This window comes from Grus americana, chromosome 6 (assembly GCF_028858705.1).
Source record: "Grus americana isolate bGruAme1 chromosome 6, bGruAme1.mat, whole genome shotgun sequence".
NCBI lineage: Eukaryota > Metazoa > Chordata > Aves > Gruiformes > Gruidae > Grus > Grus americana.
The window spans coordinates 2,904,800-2,924,752 of NC_072857.1; the positions used below are offsets into that span (position 1 = coordinate 2,904,800).

At 41.7% G+C, this 19,953-nt stretch overlaps 1 protein-coding gene across 1 annotated transcript in view; it reads right to left on the bottom strand.

The window, feature by feature from the left end:
* KIF5C (kinesin family member 5C) overlaps positions 1 to 19,953 on the bottom strand; it is an 85,842-nt gene that overhangs the window by 46,273 nt on the left and 19,616 nt on the right. The window contains exons 2-5 of the mRNA XM_054830474.1: positions 14,720 to 14,810; positions 8,622 to 8,695; positions 4,076 to 4,180; positions 774 to 822 (exon numbers count right to left, since the gene is read on the bottom strand). Of these exons, the coding sequence (XP_054686449.1) occupies positions 774 to 822; positions 4,076 to 4,180; positions 8,622 to 8,695; positions 14,720 to 14,810 (319 nt within the window). The remainder of the gene's footprint in view (positions 1 to 773; positions 823 to 4,075; positions 4,181 to 8,621; positions 8,696 to 14,719; positions 14,811 to 19,953) is intronic.

Here is a 19,953-nt window from a genome sequence, read left to right on the forward strand (position 1 = left end):
GGCATGACAGACAAATACCGTGAATGTTTTAAATTTGTGAATGAGAACTGTAGTCGCTTCCCACTCCTTATGAACTATCAATATTTCTGTCACATAAAACTTGTCTCTTGTTCTGTTAATCTTGTACCCATTTCTTTAAGGTGAACTTAATGGCACAAAAGCTTTTGTTTATTGCTTGGATTAATAAAATAAACACCAGCCGAGTTGGATTTTGCCAAAGCAGCAAGAATTTCAAAAGAGACAGAAGAACTCATGGAATTCAGAAACCTCAGATACATGTTCCTGGGACATTTCTCTGTCTTCAGACTGATTCAACACACACAATTCACATTTTCGTTAACATACAGCACGCATATACAGACACACAAATTATAAAAAAGATAGAGCCCTCCCAACAAACTCTACCTAACAGAAGCAAAGCAAGGAATAAGTTGAAGCGAATGTGTTCTAAATTTAACCAAAAAAACCTTAACGTTTTTAAACCACAGTTTTACTTTAAGAATGTACATTGCCAATGAGGCTCAGACCTGCCTTGAAGTCTGTAAAATTCTCTGTACTCATTGATTTATAATCAAGCTATGTAGCAGTGCAGAGGTAGGTGCACAAGAGTCAGAGATCAGATGACTTAAACTACAAAATTCTCTTTCACAAGCCCAGTCATATAGCTTAAATTTAAATCACTCTCAAAAAGTAACTGTTTCCCCTTAAGCAGTGATTTAAAGCGCTATAGCAAGTCAAAAAGCACTCAGTCACATAAGGAATGCAGAACTTACCATCAAGTAGGTCCCTTATTTTGTCCAAATATATCTCAAAGTAGGAAACCTAATTAAGTAATCATAAACATTACAGATTTAAACTTTGGGGATTTAAAAATCTCTGTACTTATATTTCCATATCTGTCAAAATAAAAAGCATCAAACTAAAAATAAACCCCACCTCCCACATAGTTTGAATTACATCTTCCATGTGAACTTCCTTGTATTTTGAATGATTTACAAGTCATTGATCTTTCTCCATTTATCAATGATTCATCAAGAAAGTAGACAAAAAAATCCCTTCAGACAAATCTTATCTTCTTTTTTTTTTACATAGGCAAAACTGACAAAAATATTGAACAGAATCAAATCAATTCAGTTACTATCATATCAGTACAGCTGCATCATGAGAAGGGTCAAGTTTGACAACTGTAAGAGGTATATTGATATTCACCAGCACAAAAGCAGACAGCATCGTCAGTGGTTTAACATACAAGTTACATAAGCCTAAGCAATATACATTAAATCCAACTTTTAAATGAAGCATATGTAAAAGTTCTGTCTTGAATCACATCCCAAAGAAGAAACTGAAAATGAGTTTTTTCTGTAACAGAGACAAGATTGTCCTAAAAAAAAAAAAAAAAAAGGAGAGGCAGAATGAATGAATGACACTCTCAATAAAATGGTATTTGAGTCCCAGAAGCAAATAGAAATGTGTTAGGGGCGTAGCGTCTAACCATACCCTAAATAGGCTTTATTTAGGGACTATTTAGCTAGAATACTAAATGGCTAAATTCTAGGTATCAGTAAACTCTAGCTATTTAGTAAAGTATCACTTTTTCTTGTGAAAAATAAATGATGTCTGGTTTTTTATACTGATGAGTTGATCTTCCTGTGTGACAGCTGCTATTAAATACAGACATATTTTGCTTTTGTGCATTTACTTCACCTGTGTCCCATTTAAAGCCATCCTCTAGACCAGCTCATTTCAACAGTCCAGTTCACCCAGACTCAACTCACGTGCTTTATATTATCCTACTAACACACTGCTGAGGACCAACACACACAGGAGATACCAAGTTCCCTTCCCTGTTCTAAACGGGCTCTTTAACAAGGCCAAGTGCAAGGTCCTGCACGTGGGTCGGGGCAATCCCAAGCACAGCTACAGGCTGGATCGAGAATGGATGGAGAGCAGCCCTGAGGAGAAGGACTTGGGGGAGTGTTGGGGGACGAGAAGCTCAACATGAGCTGGCAATGTGCGTTAGCAGCCCAGAAAGCCAACTGTGTCCTGGGCTGCATCCCCAGCAGCATGACCAGCAGGTCGAGGGAGGGGATTCTGCCCCTCTGCTCCGCTCTGCTGAGACCCCCCTGCAGTGCTGCGTCCAGCTCGGGAGTCCCCAGGACAAGAAGGACATGGAGCTGTTGGAGCGAGTCCAGAGGAGGCCACCAAGATGCTCAGAGGGCTGGAGCACCTCTGCTATGGAGACAGGCTGAGAGAGTTGGGCTTGTTCAGCCTAGAGAACAGAAGGCTCCGGGGAGACCTTAGAGCCCCTTCCAGTCCCTAAAGGGGCTCCAGGAAAGCTGAAGAGGGGCTGGTGACAAGGGCAGGGAGTGACAGGCCAAGGGGAATGGCCTGAAGCTGCAGGAGGGGAGATGGAGATGAGATGTGAGGCAGAAATCCTTCCCTGTGAGGGTGCTGAGGCCCTGGCACAGGGTGCCCAGAGAAGCTGTGGCTGCCCCTGGCTCCCTGGCAGTGTTCAAGGCCAGGTTGGATGGGGCTTTGGGCAACCTGGGCTAGTGGAGGGTGTCCCTGCCCATGGCAGGGGCTTGGAACTAGATGGGCTTTGAGATCCCTTCCAACCCAAACCATTCTAGAATTCTATGATTCTATTAAAGAGGGAGAAAAAAAAATTATATTAATTTTCAACGTTGGCTCAGTTATTAAAAGAGTGTGACAGTTTGGTTAAATTCTCACTCCCAGTGACAGAACTTGCGTTTCTCTTGATGACAGCTCCTTGTATAATCACTCACTCATTCATTGCTATTTAGGCAGCTTTTCTGTTAAGATATTCATAAACGTCAACTATGATAGGAAACCACTGAAACAATTCAGTTCTGGCAGAATGTGATTTATAAAGTGATAATCTTCTGCAGGGACAGGAATTTACTATGTCTTGTACAAAGGGGTCCTCATCTGTTGGTATCCAAGTGCTATTATGTAGAATAGCAATGGCCACAGGAGAGCTTTACAGCTGATGAAAAGAAATCAGTGTCACTCCTATGGAAGCCATTTCCATGAAAATTCAGAGGTGTCTCTTCTTAAGAGGCCCAATATTTTACAATTAAATTATTATTTGTATATATTAAAATATTTAGATTGTTTATTTGTACTTTATATTCTGCTTCTTCTGTCTGTACTTTGTGAGCACACCCACAAACAGACACTGCTATAAGAAGGTTCTCGACACAAAATGACCTAGTCCTTCCAGAAGATCAGGAAGTGATTCAGAGGTCTATTTTGTGTGTTTTGGGGGAGGGATGACACAGAGGAGTACTCGTTTTTCCTGCAATCTATAGGGTAATTTTACTGATGTCCACTTAGAAGAAAGCTGTACCCTGACTCCAACCCTGCCAGACCGACCGATTCCTCACCACAGCTGAGAGTTCCCCAGGAGACCGGATGGACAGTAGGAATTAAGAGTCACTCAAAAGTATTTGAGAGATATTAGGGTTGGGATCATGACAGCGACATGGGAAAACATAGTAGCTGTCCAAATCGAGACTTAGTCCACCATCTCAAGGAATCCATACATAAGCCTTTGAGCTAAAAATTACTTCTAAACATCCTTCTGTAAATTGCCCAAAGCCATCTTTTCTCCATTTCACATATTATGGAGGGCTGCTTATATCATTGAGATAGGAATAACATATCTGTATTCTGTGATTCTGTGTATTCTCTCAGATGTCATGCAGATCAATGGTATTTGTGGTCACAAATAGAGAGGCTGAGGTCCAGTCTTTGGAGAAGCTGCAGTGGAATAAGTGTTTTCTTTCTTACCAAGTTGGCTAGCCTATCAACTGCAGTGAGAGACAAGGCAAACAACGGACTAGCAAACCTGAGCTGAAAACATACTCCAAAAAAAATTTCTATCAAAGGCTAGTAACTGTATTGGATTATTTCTAGTAAATGTCCTCAGTAAATTAAGGGGGTTGTGAGTTAGAAAAAGGAGAAAGGAAAAATTCTGCAGCACAACGTTGCAACGCGAATCCAGATTTCCCATCCACCCGACCCGTTACGTAACACGTCATTCCACATTTACCTTTATATGAAACTCCAGGTTTTCATCCATGGAATAGATGTGATCAAAGATGTCATGTGCAATTCTTGGAATGATTCCCATGAGCTGAGGGTCATGCAGCTTCCCCTGCGGACACAAAAGCCATCCGTAACCTGGAAAGCCTTGCTTGGGCACAAGAGAGGAGAAAGCCTTGTCCAAACACACCTTCCTCCAGTGGGCCCCTATGACCATGTCTGCTGCTCTGGGGGGGGATTTGCTTGATGTAAGTGCACAGAAAAGGTGGCAGAATGACTCGACGTGTTAGCACTCTTCACCTGACGGAGCACCTATTTGTTTTGTCAGCTCCTGCCATTTGCCAAGCATGCTGTCCTGCCGTTATTTACACTGTCACTCTCCGATGGAAGAGATACGAATAAACACAAACAAACATACAAATCACAGCCTGGTTCTCCCAGTTAAATCAGATATTTGGAAACATGTCAGCAACAAGAAGTATTAAAGCATTTTGTTTCTCTTTCACCACTACGGTAGAAAGCTAAAGGGAAAACTGGGTTGCGGGGATTTGGGGATTAGAGTAATATATTCTGATTTGAGCTTGCTGGGCCTATTGCCAGAGAACTGTGCCTTACAAACACTACTGTTCTCCATGTTAATTTGCACAACTACCTTCCTCTGTTCTTTCAAGAACTGAATATTAAATAAAAACAACAATTTCCCTGGCTGCGTGGCTCCTTTTAGTTGCATTGCTCTTTTTGAAAAAGCCAGACACGTACAGAAAAGCTAACACCACTTGAAAACCAAATAGAAATACAAACTCCAAATAAAAACCTTTTCTGACTACAGCGTACACTGCATTGTTATTTCTAAATGTTTTATGAAACTGTTTAGATATGCAATAACAAGTCAGTAGTCATAAGACTCCATCAGAACATAGCATCTAGAAACTCGTACTGTACCTTTTGAATATATCTTTGTCCAAGTATTACTGCCCATAGCAGCACAACAAAGCATCTTACTCCAAATACTGGCAGAGAGTATTATTTCATTTTTTTAAATGTAGTGGGTAATCATACAATTCCAAATCATGGGAAGTCAGATTTCAGCTGTAATTGCTAACAATTATTAAACACCAACAATTTTTAGCAAAATAGGAAGAAAATCATATAGATATACATGTGTTTCTCAATAGTACGCATGTTTGTAAATGGCTAGTGAGTCACCTTGACCTGTTTTCCAAGTTTCTCAGCCTGTATTAGTATACTCATAGTCTTTCTAGACATCGTTTCCTTTATGCTAAAGCTGGTGAAGTGACAGTCAACTTCTACGCATCAACCTAGGACGAAGGAAATTTAGCATGAAGAACGGACACAATCTCTCCCTCTATCTCAAAGCTTGTATTTAAAGCAGTTACTGGGTTTCTGCCCTTGAATTACACATCTTGGGGGAAAGAGGGGGGGATTTAAGTAAATCAGTTACATTGCTGACTGCCTTCCCTACAAAGCAGCACTCAGCTGTATCTAAACTGTGAATATTTTATTTATATTATATAAATAATATTACCTTCTGCAGCAGAAGCAGTTAAATGCTATACCATACCCAACATCCTATTAAGCTTCTCAAGAACTAAAAAGTCCTTGTCGTATGAGACACTATTTTATTTCAGACTATGAGAATGAAAAAGAGGGTGATTAAACTAAATACCTGATGGAGGGGAAAACTTGTACGCACCAACACGCACTTCAACCAAACCCCAACACTTTGTTTTCACTTGCCAGCACTGCACTCCGTTGTATCGCACATCCCTTCTCGCTGAAGAAGGCCGTGAAAAGCTCACTGAAACCAACCAACTGCCTCATACTGCTGCACGGAGAGTTTTCCCAAAGAAGGGAAAAGAGTTTTTCCTAAACTAGAATAAACAGAGGTTTGCTGGTATTTCTTCAGTGCACACCAATACAACCAAAGGTATGTCTATGCTATACAGCACTGCAAGAGGCACGATTCCTAAGACAGCGAAGGCAGCTACAGAACACGAAATGCTAGAGCTACGCAGTGCCCCCTTTTCCGTAGCAGCTTTGATTGAGCTGGGTAACAACTTAGCTCAGCCAAAGGACATTTTGAATTCAAAGTTTTGTTGCAGGGACTTCTGTCTGCACGGAGGTGCATCTGCTTTGGGTCACTGCACTAGGTAAACCTTTCCTCTAATAATTGCTTAGGCTCTGGATAAGTGGCAACTTATAAAAGTATTTAATTAAACATTCTCCTGGCCTCAATAAGCCCTGTTATAATTATGCTTTCCTTTACATAGCTTTCTCTAGCTCAGAAGAGAAAGCAATCTGTAAAACATGATTAAGTGTGCATGTAACTCCATCACTGCATCTACAACTTCTCGAGCTTTGGCTTTCTCACTATTTAAGTCAGTAGAAACTTCAGAGAAGCAAGATCACATTCACCGCTTCGTGAAGAATGAATTAAGATCTTTAAAACACTGTAACACTAGCACTCTGTGATGTATTAAAAAATAATATCATTTTTACTTTATCATCAATGGATTTTTATTAAACAAGAGATGATTGAAGCAGGTCCCACTACAATTTATGGAGACCATAAGCTGGAAGGGAAGAGAAAGGTAAAGGTAAGCTATTCACTGGAAAGCTGGAATAAAAAAAAAAACCCAACCCCACTCTCATGGATTTAGCTATAACCTCAGAAAGAGTTTGGAGAAACATGCTGCTGCTGCCATGCTGACATTGCAGTTAGTAAACTCCCCCAAAGCACCAGGACGGAGAGTTCTCTGCTCATTAAAGCCTCTCATTTTAATAAGAACATTCATTTCCACATTTAAACATAGCAGGCAGACAGGAGCTAGTGAAGTGTGACGTTTGAGACAGTGCTGTTTTATTTCAGATGTTGACATAACTACAATCTATAGGGACCCACTATTGAAAACGCTCTTATAAGGTCAAAGCCTATCAATATAATCTTATAGGCAAAAATGCATAATTTTTAAGAAGGTTTTGGTTATATCCTACTATACAGGTTGGCAAATGTTTTATCTAGCACAGGAGAAAGACCTATGTATGTCAGAAAGCCTATCCTGGCTATATTATACTACCGTGTCCTGTTTAAGCTTAACACTAACACTATGAAGCTTTTCACATTTCACAGAAAATCCTCCATAACAGCTTTACCCAGAGGATTTACTATTTCTTCAACTTCAGACTATTTTTTTTCTTCCACAACATACTTTAGCAACTTTACAAGAGGATGTTAGGTTAAAAGGAGGATTAAAACTGAATATAGATTTGATTCCACTTTGAAATGACAGCTTTTTCTTTATTAAAGTAGTAAACCAGCCATTTTTCTACAGTCATTTTCTTTATCACAGCTTGTAATTCTGAATATAAATTGGCTTTAAGAGATCTTTCCCCATGCCATGTGGAAGCACCAGCTCAAGCCCTGCAGACATTTTGATTTAATTACATTCAGAGCTGGTGGATTACTCAGCCATTGTGCCATCTGTGAGGGCTGAGCTAGTGATTTCCCCCATCCTCACAAGGACAGACTTAATTAGACATGAGGCATCAGTTATTGCATCCTCCAGGAAAGGAGCAACTGTGACAATCGAACAGCAATTTCGCCAGGGCCTGTTGGCTCCAGAGAATATTGCTTTCCTTCGCCTTTAACCTTCAGGTTACGTAGGTCACCTGTGTTAATCGTGTAGCAAAGCCATCTGATGCTGTTAAACAAATGAAAGCTCTTTTTTTTTTTTCTCCTTTCATTTAGCAAAACTTTGCTGTAGACCTCTTGTTTAAAGTTCACAATTGAACTGAAACGCTCCAAGACACATACACCCAGCTTGTACAGCTTTGTGCTGGAACAATCCTCTGCATGGATCAGATGCTTGAATGATCCTCCTTCTTTACAGCAAAAGACTAAAATATCTGAATGTCTTCTAACTGAACAGTTAAAAAAAAACCAAACAAACCACACACAGGAAAAAACCTACACTGTCACACTTCATGTAGCAGAAATATGAACAGACTCAGGACTTCAGCCACTGGAATTTGGTATAATTTGGTATTGTTCTCCTCCAAAGCAACAATTCTCAAATTCATCCATCTGTGCTGCAGCATGCAAGAGTGGTATTCCCAGAAGGGGAGTGCAAATGAGAAAACCAATAACCAAGGCATGAATTTTCATAATCCTGCATGCAAGGGAACTCTGCAGACCCTTATTACTGTTTTCATTTGTGGATTAACAAATCTCACTCAAATCCTTTAAAATATACACATACCTACACCGCTATGACAAACACGATGAAGCTATATTTGATATTTTCCCGCTCACCATTTGTTAGTTTAGCTAGATATCTGTAGCCATCACTTGAAAAAAACTCCACATTGAAAGAAATACTACAGCTTAAGAGGCAGTAGAAGCTAAATATACCCAGATCTCATATTTTTATATGTCACTCACAGCTGAGTGCTCCAGATAGCTGGGTTGCTCAGGTAATTGGTACGTATAATTCTACTGCTGCTACCAAACTGATTTAATTTTGCCACTGTACCTCCATAGTATGCGTTTTTCCTGATGATGTCTGTCCGTAAGCAAAGATTGTGCCATTGTAGCCTTCAAGAACATCTGTAAGAAGAAGGAAAACAATTAAAACTCATATTGACATCTTAAAACTGGATTATCAGCATTTTCTAAGTCTTCCACAATGTTGAAGCTTAATTAGAAAATAGTTTGCACAATAAAGAACAGGAAAAATATGACATGAGTAGCTATGTTTAGGGGGAAAAAAAAAAAATCACAACAAAATCTAAATTAGAGAATTATAGAATTGTTAACATGTCTCTCACTTCCCTGGGGAAAAAATATATATCTAGACCCCAGATATTATCCAATATACCTGTGTAACATAGAAAAGAGAAGACTTAATTGCCTGCATTTTAAACCATCATGCACCATAGAGAAATGACACAAACTCATACTGTATATTTCTACTACTAGAACATCCTCAGCAGCTCATGACCTCATTAATTTCCAAGCCTGTCTGCAAAGCAGGAGAGCAAAGCAAGAAGGAAGTCAGACAGGAATTTGCTTTATTGAAAATACACTTCTTTCAAGGCAGAATGAATCATTTTACATTGCATTAAGATATAAAAATATCCATTTTTAACTTTGCAGAGGTTAATGTCTATAGTAGCTTTCAAAAATCCGGGAGGGTTGTAAACCAGCTGGTTTTTACGCCCAGTCCCACATCCATTCATTGCCGTTGGGAGGATTACTGGGTTGGACTTGCTCCATGCAAGTGAATTTAAAGTCTTACGTAGGGCCACCTATTTATCATGTAAAAACTTATTACAGTTGCTAATAAAGAATGAAGGAAATCTTCAATCTAAAAACCAGTTTCCATCAGTCCCCCCAAGAGACCCCCCACCCTGGGAAGGATGGAGGGACCCTGGGAAGGATGCAAGGACCCTGGGTACCAGAGCTCTGCCATGGGCCTCCAGAGCCAACACAGTGGATAGAGATAGAGCAGCAAAGCCAGGAAAGAGCCAGCGGCAAGAAAAAAAAAGCAAAAGGAGAGCTCCACTCTTGCAGCCTGCGGGGGGGACAGGGAACAGCCACCAAAGCCCAACTGCCATCTGGCAGGGCAGAAAGCCTCCAGCCTTCCACTACCTGAAGGGGCTCCAGGAAAGCTGGAGAGGGACTGGTGACAAGGGCAGGGAGTGACAGGCCAAGGGGAATGGCCTGAAGCTGCAGGAGGGGAGATGGAGATGGGATGTGAGGCAGAAATCCTTCCCTGTGAGGGTGCTGAGGCCCTGGCACAGGGTGCCCAGAGAAGCTGTGGCTGCCCCTGGCTCCCTGGCAGTGTTCAAGGCCAGGTTGGACGGGGCTTTGGGCAACCTGGGCTAGTGGAGGGTGTCCCTGCCCGTGGTGGGGAGGTGGCACTGGGTGGGCTGTGAGGTCCCTTCCAAGCCAAACCAGGCTGGGACTCTGTGATTCTATGAAAGGTTCCTGTCCATGGGCATTCCTGAATGCATCTCCTGCTTTTAGAGTTGGCTGCCTCCACTTCTGAAATACTTAGTACATTTTCCACCCTCTATATCTATACGAATAGAGGAGAAAAAAAAAAAAAAAAAAAAGATGTGTGTCTATATATGTGCACATATTTATAGTAAATATATATATGGATGCGTCTATATTATATATTATTGCATATAACATCATATTATTACAAATACATAAACACACACACATATAATCTTATTTGTATCTCCATATGTATGTATATGGATGGTCCAGCTAGGAAGGAGAATTAAATAGGGTATGTTAGAAAAATATAAAAAGAATGAAGAAGAAATAAGTGTGAAAAAATGAGATAAAAACCACAAAAAGATAATTTCAAAGAAAAGAAATGGATAAAAAGAAAGGAAAGGCAAAGACATTTTTTTTCTGAGACAACCACGATATAGACCCACATTTTCTATACAGCCACACTGAGTAAGGATGAAATTGGAATAAAGCCATTTAAAAATATATAGCGTAATTAAACACAGAGTGTAACTCTAAGTTGTGGCAGAACTATTTTGGAGAGCTGAAGAGGACAGATGTGCCTGAGGATGTATAGACCTCCACAGAGTATTGCTGGGTAAATTTTTCAAATCTTGAAATCTAGGAGAATGACAAAGCTAGAGACTATAATAACTGTCATTTTGGTATTAACATTTTGTATGAATTTAGCATCCTCATCTGTTTATAAAACTAGAGACACTGCTTATTCTTGCTTTAAGGAAACAAAGTTTAAGGTAAGGAATTATAAATAATAATTGCATAGATAAAACCCCCAGATGTCCAGCCATAGATGCAGTGCTACCCTTAGTTCATGCCTTCAACCCATTCCTTCACCAACAGGCTTCTAAAGAGGGCCAAATTTCATCTGATTGGTATCTCAAAACATTCATTTCCCAGTTAAAAACAATCTAAGAGTTCACTACTACTGTTTCTTCTTTTTGCCAAACTTGAGTTAACACTTAAAGAAAATTTTTTGAATTTTTTTTTAAAAAGGCTTATTATCTCCAGGTGAATGCAAGGCACAATGTCAGCTCTGTACTGGTATGCAGCCTGGGGGGGGGGAAATAACCTGATTAATCAGCTGTTATGTAAGAAAATTGCTCAGAATTTGCATCCATGTATACTAAGATACATTGCTGCTTGAGGAAGCATAGATAAGTAATTTACCTTCCCAATTAGCAAAAAATACTTTATTCTATAAGAAATAGTCCTTTGCATCGCCTGCAATTAAAATGGTTGGTGGTCTCAGTAGTAGATTAAGTTATTTTTGTTGGAGGGCTTTCCACCTTAGGATAGTTAATATACCATCTGCCAGCTGAATAACGAGAGAAGACAGTCGCTGATAGAAACAGCCTGCACAAAACTTAAGAGCAAGGGAGAGGGGGGAAAAAAACCAGATGAACAAAGTGACTGAACAAAGATCCATTGGGATTTTTACATAACTCATAACAAAGAAAAAAAAAGTCCAAGTGCTTTTCTTAATTCCTGGTTCAACTCCCTCTACAATGATTTTCAGTGTGGTTTACCCTCCCCACAAAAGCCAGCTCCTCGACTCAGCCACTCAAGTGCTGCCAGATGGCCTTTTCCTGACAGGGTGGGTAGGACAACGGTTTAAAGCCCCAGCCCTTGTGTCGAGGCTACAATACAGACTCGCCCAGATTTTAGGAATTCTTTTAGGAAGGCAGGAACTCTTTCCAGCAGCACCGGAGTGCCCAGCTGAGCTCTAACAAACGGTCAGGGGCGGCTGTGGACTTGTGACCTTTCAAATGGACCACTGACAAATGCAGGAGTCTTAATGGCAAGAAGAAAGACCAAATGGCTTTATGGAAGTCCTTTCAGCCTCATTACTACAACCAGATTTTAGCTCTATACTTCTTTTTTCCATCTCTAAACTTTCTAGTTCTGCGACTCAGTGTTTGAGGCCCGTACTTGTAACCAGAATAGAAAGCCATTAAACTACCCAGTGAGAGCAATCCCACCACCCAAAAAATCATTAAAGCCATCTTCTCCTCCTCACAGGACACACATGCGTTCACACGTGCACTGACACGCTCACAGCTCCAGTGCTCAGCAATAGCTTGTGCCATTATATATTCTCCCCTCAAAGTAATTGTAGGAAAGATGCAAAATCCAGATACAGATATCCATCTGTGTAGATTCAGACGATGAAGATGTTTTCTGGCAATAGAGAGCAATAGGAAACAAAGCAAAGGCGGTGGCAATCACACACTATTGTTCCCATTCAGATTTAGTGATAGTTCTTAGTTAAAAAAAATGCACAAGTTCCCAAACTGTGGTCATTGCACCAGTGATGATCCCCCCACACACTTCCACTACTGGTACCTCTGCCCTCGGGAGTACCGTGAACAAACACCATCTCAACACTCACCCTGATGCAAATCGCTGTAACACACAGATTGCTTCTCCTCTACAAAACTTGTTTCTAATGTTTCTCACGTACAGAATGTGAAATACTTCGACTTAGTCATTGAGCTGTTTACTTAAACCTAATCCCATTTCTTCTTTAGTGAAAAAAACCTCATTTAGATCATTCCTATTGTCAACATAATTATTATAACCATTGTTTTAGAGCCTGTTAGGCCAGCTGGCATTTTCTGTAATAACATTAATCACAATGAAACCATCAGCCATTTCATGGGACTATAATGAAATCTGATAACAAATGGTAACCTTGAAAAGCTATCTAAAAAAGTCTCAAAAGATTTAAATAGTGCTCCAAGTTGTAATGTCGTAATGCACTCAGCTCATATTTCCATGTAGTAAATTACATTGTTCCAGTCTATCAGAAACAGCCCAGTCCATTTCACATTCTTCACTTTATTAGGCTTTAAACTGGAAAGTAAACATAAGGAAACGCAAGCCGAGAGCTCAAGAATATCACTCTGGCTACCTCCCTCCCTGTCTTATACTCTCCTCTCCCTCCCCATCACTCTCCTTCTCACTTTCTCTCCTTCTCTTTTTTTTCCCATTTCTCTTTTCCGTTCTTCTACACCTTCTCCCCCCAAACTTGCCATTCCAGTTATCTAGAAGGTCCAAGTGAACACACATGTAAAAGTATGTTTGGACTCTATGTTCAAATAGGACTTGGGAAAGCATTTGCCTTTATATTTGGTTAACAAAGAAGACTTAATCATTGATTTAGGTCTTCCAAATTGCTCTTAAACAGGATTTTATTTCTCTCACCATTTTCAGAGGAAACCAGCTTCCACAGGGGATATAAATACCCTCCGCAAGTCTACAAACAGCGATGCGCTGCTTCTGTCAGCACACATTGTGGTATTGAAACAGTTCCCCAAACTTCCAAAAGTTGAGTGGTGTGTCAGCAACCTGAACTAATGATTTCTAAGCTCCAGTCCCACAAGTTTTTATTAAAGGCTTACCCGTCTGAAGTCAGAATTGCCGTAATTGGGCTCCCCTCTGAGAAGAGGCAACTGAAGTCTTATGACTCATTTCCTCTCTCCAACATCAAATAATTTAGCTTCTGGTCCTCACCCCTGATCATCTAGACTCCACGCACGCTGCTTTGCTTGAGGCTGTCCAAGTGAGCCAACCAATTTCCTCCAGACAGAACCCAGGGTTTGCAGTTGGGCTGCTCACCCCAGGGACCTCTCCCCACCACAGCACACGCAAGTCCTCAGCAGATCCAGCTCCACGTCTGAAATGCCACCGAGCCCTTCAGCACTGCTTCGGTAGCTCCTGCACCTCTGAGCAACCCCAAATCTCTCATGCCACATAAATCCCACAGTTTTCAACATTGCTATAAAAGCACAACTCTGACACCACTCCCACTGTCTGCATACTTTGATTTAAAACCAAAAACTGAGGACCAAATCTTGGGGGGCACAGGGAACAACGAGATCAGGTACTACTCATAACCCCTGAGATGCTGTAGCAGTTGTAATACCATCATGGATGGGACTATCCAGCAGCAGAACCAAGTGAGAGGTCTGAGGGGGATTTAGGAGGTGGGAGAAGTGTGGCAGGCAATGAAAATGCACCCAAAAAGTTTGATTTTCAAGTTAAAATCTTGAAATGTCAACAGTTTCTGAAGGTTTTGTTTTAAACAAATAGGGCACTATCCAATAGGCACTGGCGCTCTCATTTCATTTTTAAATGCAGGCTATCTGCATGCAAAACAGCTACAAAACCAGTTCCTTCCACATTTTCCTTTAATGGTCCATCTTTCCATTCAAAGGCACAGCTATTCCACGCTCATCCCGTACTGAACAGTCTCACGCTGCATGAAGAACATGCTTTTTGTTGCTTACATATATCACAAAAAGCAAGTATTTGTGTGGAATAACAGTCACACACAAGAAGAATGTAAGGAACAACTACTGCAATTCCTTCCGCTCTTTTTCTTTTTTCTTTGTTTGGGGTTTTATTTGTTTGTTGTTTTTTTTTTTTAACACAGACAAGTCCTTAAAAAAGGAAACACCTGGAATTACTAAACTCCCATAAAGACATCTAAACATTTATTCTCCTGTCTTTAAACAGCTTGAGGGGATAGGGAGACATCTTTTTCCCTCCCCACAAGCAGGAATAATCAAAGACAACACCTACCTTTAACAATCTGCTTGGCACAGGCATTATAAACTTGTTCCTGGGTTGTATTAGGAGGTAACACTCTATCAAAGACATACGGCTTCCCTTGCTGCAAACAAAAGAGAAACTCTGTAAGACAAAGAACATTTAAAACAGTTTATAGACCCAATTTAACAGGCATCCTGAAACGCAGCATTTACTCCAAAGGAAGTCATTCAGTGCAATGGAGACGACAATATTTTGTTGACTAAACAGATGTGACATCTCCTGTGCTCTAAATCCATCTTTTCTATAGCTGGCAAATAAACCGTGGCATATGTTTTCTGTGTGTTCGCATTTGGGTCAGCAGCCACAGTTGCAGGAAACAATAAGCTGAAATATCAGCAATTGAAAGTTGATTATTTTCTCCCTCTCCTGAGGGTTAAGGGGGAACAGCCATATGAATATTTGCAAACGATTTGCTGTTCATTACTGCAAACTAGTGAAAGCTGTGGTGTGAGAAATGAAAATCAGACCTGAGAGAATCAGAAGTTTGCAGGTCCCGAGAGTTGCCTTCTGCTGAGGCCAGGGTGGCCCAGCACGGGCCAAGCACGTGTTCCTTCAGCAGAAATGCCCTGGTTTCATTTCTGTGCTAAACATGCAAATGTATAGGGTAGACCCAAAAGAGGCAGCCCAGTCAGACTGTTTTGTTGCCCTAAGCTTATATTTTATCCAGAAATTGCCATGATTTTTATCCTTAACACCAACAAATAACAAGATGCCATGCGGAAAGAGCTCCAGACTGACATTTTGAAGGGGACCAGGGCCACTTCCAGGTTGTGAACCACCACCACCACCACCACAGAGACTGAGCTGCCCTAACTCCCAGGTGAACCACGACTGACACTTATTCATATGTATATACAGTGTAGCACCACCCGCACATACACTCCCAGGGAATTTTGATTCCTCTTTGTAGCGAGTATAAACGGTTACAAGAGAAACATGTATTAATAATCCTAAAAATAGGTTTGCATGACACTTAAAAGGCAAATCAATTTTTAAGACAGCAGTTCAGCTCCTTACAACACAAAAACAAGCAAGATATTTGCATTTAAAATACAATACCTTTATTTAAAGGTATACTAAGCGGACGTGTAACATCTTTCTTATCTTCCATCAAAACCTGTAATATGTCTCCTCAAAGACATGACACCTGCTCTGAGAACAGCGTAACGAGGGCTTCAAAGCTAACTGGATACCCGATGCAGGAGTCTTGTTCTGTTGAGTCGACGTGCTATTTCTGCCACTTGCAGCCAGCTGTTCAAATGCTGTGCTCAATTAACCATTTTTGTCACACTGATTTTACTTCAAGCAGATCATACGCTTACACTTGCCTGCTCCTTAAACTCGGGTACTTAACAGCCACAGGGGAAAATAAGACAGAGAGGTGTTTGCCTGCAACGTGTTTTCTTCACGTTTCATCCCAGAATTTCAGATCTCAAGAATAAGAAAGCAATTTATAAATCGTTTAGTAAATAATTCATGGTTCCGTGCTGACATGGGGTGAACACTGGGCCATCCAAGCACCCCACTTGATAAAACGCAAGCCTGAGGAGGCGACTGAGACTGACATCCCAACGCAGCCCCAGACCCCAATCCTCGCCCCCGGGAGAGCGGTGGGACTGCTGGGAGCGCCCAGCTGGCACCTACCCCAAATTCTGTCTCCCCACAGCTTTCCACGGACAGCGCACATTGTGCGGTGCTCAGCTGGACAGAGGTCTCCCTTCCCAGGATGAGAAGGGCTGCCCAGCCCTGCTACAACTATTCTGGAACAATTTCTCAAATGGACTTTTTACCCACCTACCCCCATTTTGCTTCTTCCAAGCACTAGACAATAAGCCCTAATGGAAGAGGCCAAACCCCACATGGACACACAACCTCGGCCATCCACTTATCCCATTTATTTCCTTCATGCCTGAGTTGAGGCATATTAGCTAAGCAACATGAACGTGCAGCGGAGAACGATGCCAGTACATCATCCTACCATGGCAAACACGGCACTCCAGGCAAACATTGCTCCAGTGCAATCAACCCAGCTCTTCTACTGAGCTCTCAACAACTACAACGTCAGAGAGGCCCAAAAAACAATCCTGTCGTAACTGTGCTGCACTGCAGCTGAAAGATGCGCTGGCTGCAACTGTTACTTATCTGCCAAACTGAAAACCTACAAATGTAAAGCAGCAATTCACAAATGTGCTACATTAAGTCAACTGTCTTCCTTGGGATTTTTGTTCTGGGAAGCTAAAAGACTGGAATAACCATCGCTGATACCTGAAGAAAATAAATGAACGTGAAGGATCACAAAGCATCTGTCACCAACCACACAAAATGAGAGCGCTCCATTATCCAGGCAGCACCTACAGGGTTTTGAGGAGATTTTTTTGTGCTTCATCTCTGCATTGATCTTAGACAAAAACAACTCAAGGCTAATGCTTCGTTCTGCAAAGGAGAGCGTGATGAGCGGGCACAGACCCTCCTGCCTATCCTCAGTGAGAGTTTATACCACGTTTGCTCTACTACCACTTCTCCTCTGCCCTAAATCCTCTCAGTCCTGCTCAGCCCTCTTCTGCCCACCTACATCGCCAGTCACACTCCCTGCTCCTTAGACTTCTCAACCTCCTCCCTCTTTCTTTGTTCAGAAATTGCTGCTTGGCTCTCTGATGGCAAAATGTTGGGCACCTTCCGTGTCACCCCACTCACCTTGTTCAGCCTCCTGACCCTTCCATCCCACCAGCTCTCCTTGGACCACTCCTCACCACCATTTCCACTCAGCTCCAGGCTCCTGGTGGCAGGCTGTGACCTTCACCACCTCTCTCATCGGGTTGTCCCTCAGCCCTTCCACATCCCAGCCGGGCAGCTTGCAGCCCCACTTGGCACGTGTCCCGCAGGAGCTCACGCTCAGCTTTATAGGGGCTGGAGTAGACCACACCACCTTAGACAGGGAGAACACGCCCAGCCCGAAGGAAAGCTGCGGCGATTCACCTGCCAACATACTGTTAAAATAGAAGATTTTTCTCTGGAACAAATTGTAAGGTTTTGGGTTTGGGGTTTTTGTTTTGGTTTATTTTTGTTTTGGGGATGGTATAGTTATAAGCTCTTAATTTTTGGCAGACTTTCCTCAAAGGTAGCAAAAGCCATATCCATCCTACAAAGGCAACGGTGCTGGCAGAGCCAAAGGTTTTGCTCCAAAACAGAGAAGGAGGGTGAGCAAGCATGAACGTCACCTCATTTTTAGCATGTTCCCAAGCAGTACTTTTTCCCCTTATTGTCATCTTCAGAAATAACACAACTGCTTTTATTTTTTTAATTAAAGTGTAACTCAGCTTGAATTAAATACCAAAATCAGGAAGATTTCAGCCTTATTAGAGCTTATTCAAGAAAGCAGTTAAGAAGCTAGAAATAATAAAGTGTTATTTTCTTAGTTGATGCTAACAGTTTTATCTGTGTGCCGCCTCCATACATTATTTTTCAAACTTTCTCATTATATGCAGTGTATTATCTCTCATACATAAATCACATCTTCCTTCCTATGCGATTACTTCCTACAGTCCCCCTGACAATCTGTTCCATTAACTTATGCCACTGCGGCATAATGGCTAGGATAAGTGCTCCCATCCACCCACACAATTCCTGCTGAAGTTGTATTGACAGCAAGATAGATTCTGTTCTGGCCCTTCCATAGCAGGAAGAATGCTATTCATATGTATTGCCAATTACTATTTCACCAGCTTAACGTTTAGAGTCTCCCATCGAGTTTACAGGCTTGGCATTTAAAAACCTGAGGATTTCACAAGCGCATGAAAGAATCCTGACCATAAATGCATGTGTTACTAAACCCATCATTTTACAAGCAACATCACTAGAAGCTAATACAGTCCCAATTAAAGATAACCAAGTATATTTCCTGATTTAAGCAGAAGTCTCAACTCTCCTAAATTCCACATGGACAGGAAATGAGAAGTGCTCAGTGCTTACAGCTGCACGCTAAGAATTAGGAGCCTTAATGCAATTTCATGATTAATTCCCTGTGATCTTCAGACAGATGCTAAGAGTTGCCTCCACCAGTGTATCTGCAGGTTACGATGCTAAGCACGACGACAGCCGACCTTCAGGCATCTGAGCTCGGAGTCCAAGGTCTATCCCCAAAGCCTTATAAAAACCACAGGCAAGGTGAGATGGCTTAGAACATAATTTCCAACAGCCAGCATATAGCTCAGTACATAACTGCTAAAGCAGAAAGAAAGAAAAGAACATACAAAATCCTGGGTTTTGTTGCTTTTTTGGGGCTGAAAGGAGACATTTGAGTGAGATGAGGAATTACAGCCTGAATTAGAGATACCATCCCCTAGAATTAGAGATACCATCGAGATTTCTCCCAGGACAGATGCAAGTTTGTTCTGCTTGAGCAGGCAACAGCTGTGAGCAAGTTATAGGACGACTGGCGGTTGTGAACATGCCTAGTGCAGTTCTGACCCCCAACATAGAAGCCCTGCTGATGGCAGAGGTGAAGCTTGTTCATACTTGCCTGCAAAATACCCTGCCAGCATATCCTCGAGGGGACATTGTTTTGAATGAGACTCAAGGAGAGGTCACACACTGATTTTTAAAAGACAGAAGAACATCCATCAGTCCATCCAAGGCTCATCTCCACACGTCCCCAGGAGCACAGAAGCACAAAGGCGGGGGGGACCCAAATGGCAGATTCCGGGAAGAGGTACCCTGACAGGGATGCTGCAAGGCTGTCCCTGGAGAGCCCATCAAGACGGCTCTCAGGATAACCTCTCAAACTGCTTAGGGGTACAGGACATATTATGGGATGCAGGGGAAGAACATTTCAGCATTGCACAAGAGTTAGGGGATGATTAGTCCTCTGTCCCCTCAGAAGGCAGGAATGTTCTTTTCTCTACAACCTGGACAAACAGAGGCATCCCCTTTCCCCCTGTACAAGGGGTGCATCAGCCATGCAATCATCAGACAATAGATCGGGAAAACTTTTCATCCCTGCAGAAACAAACCAGTGCCAAATCACGTGGCTCGGTTTATCAGATTAATCGTTTGGCAAACCGTGACTGCTGAAACTCTGTCATTATTGTACTGGCTCTATATTCAAGTCCAAGAGTTTTATAGATGCAGCTGGAATGAATGATCTATGAGTAGGTTTAACATGCCATACAAGATGCCACTGCCAGTACATACTATGGATGAGTATA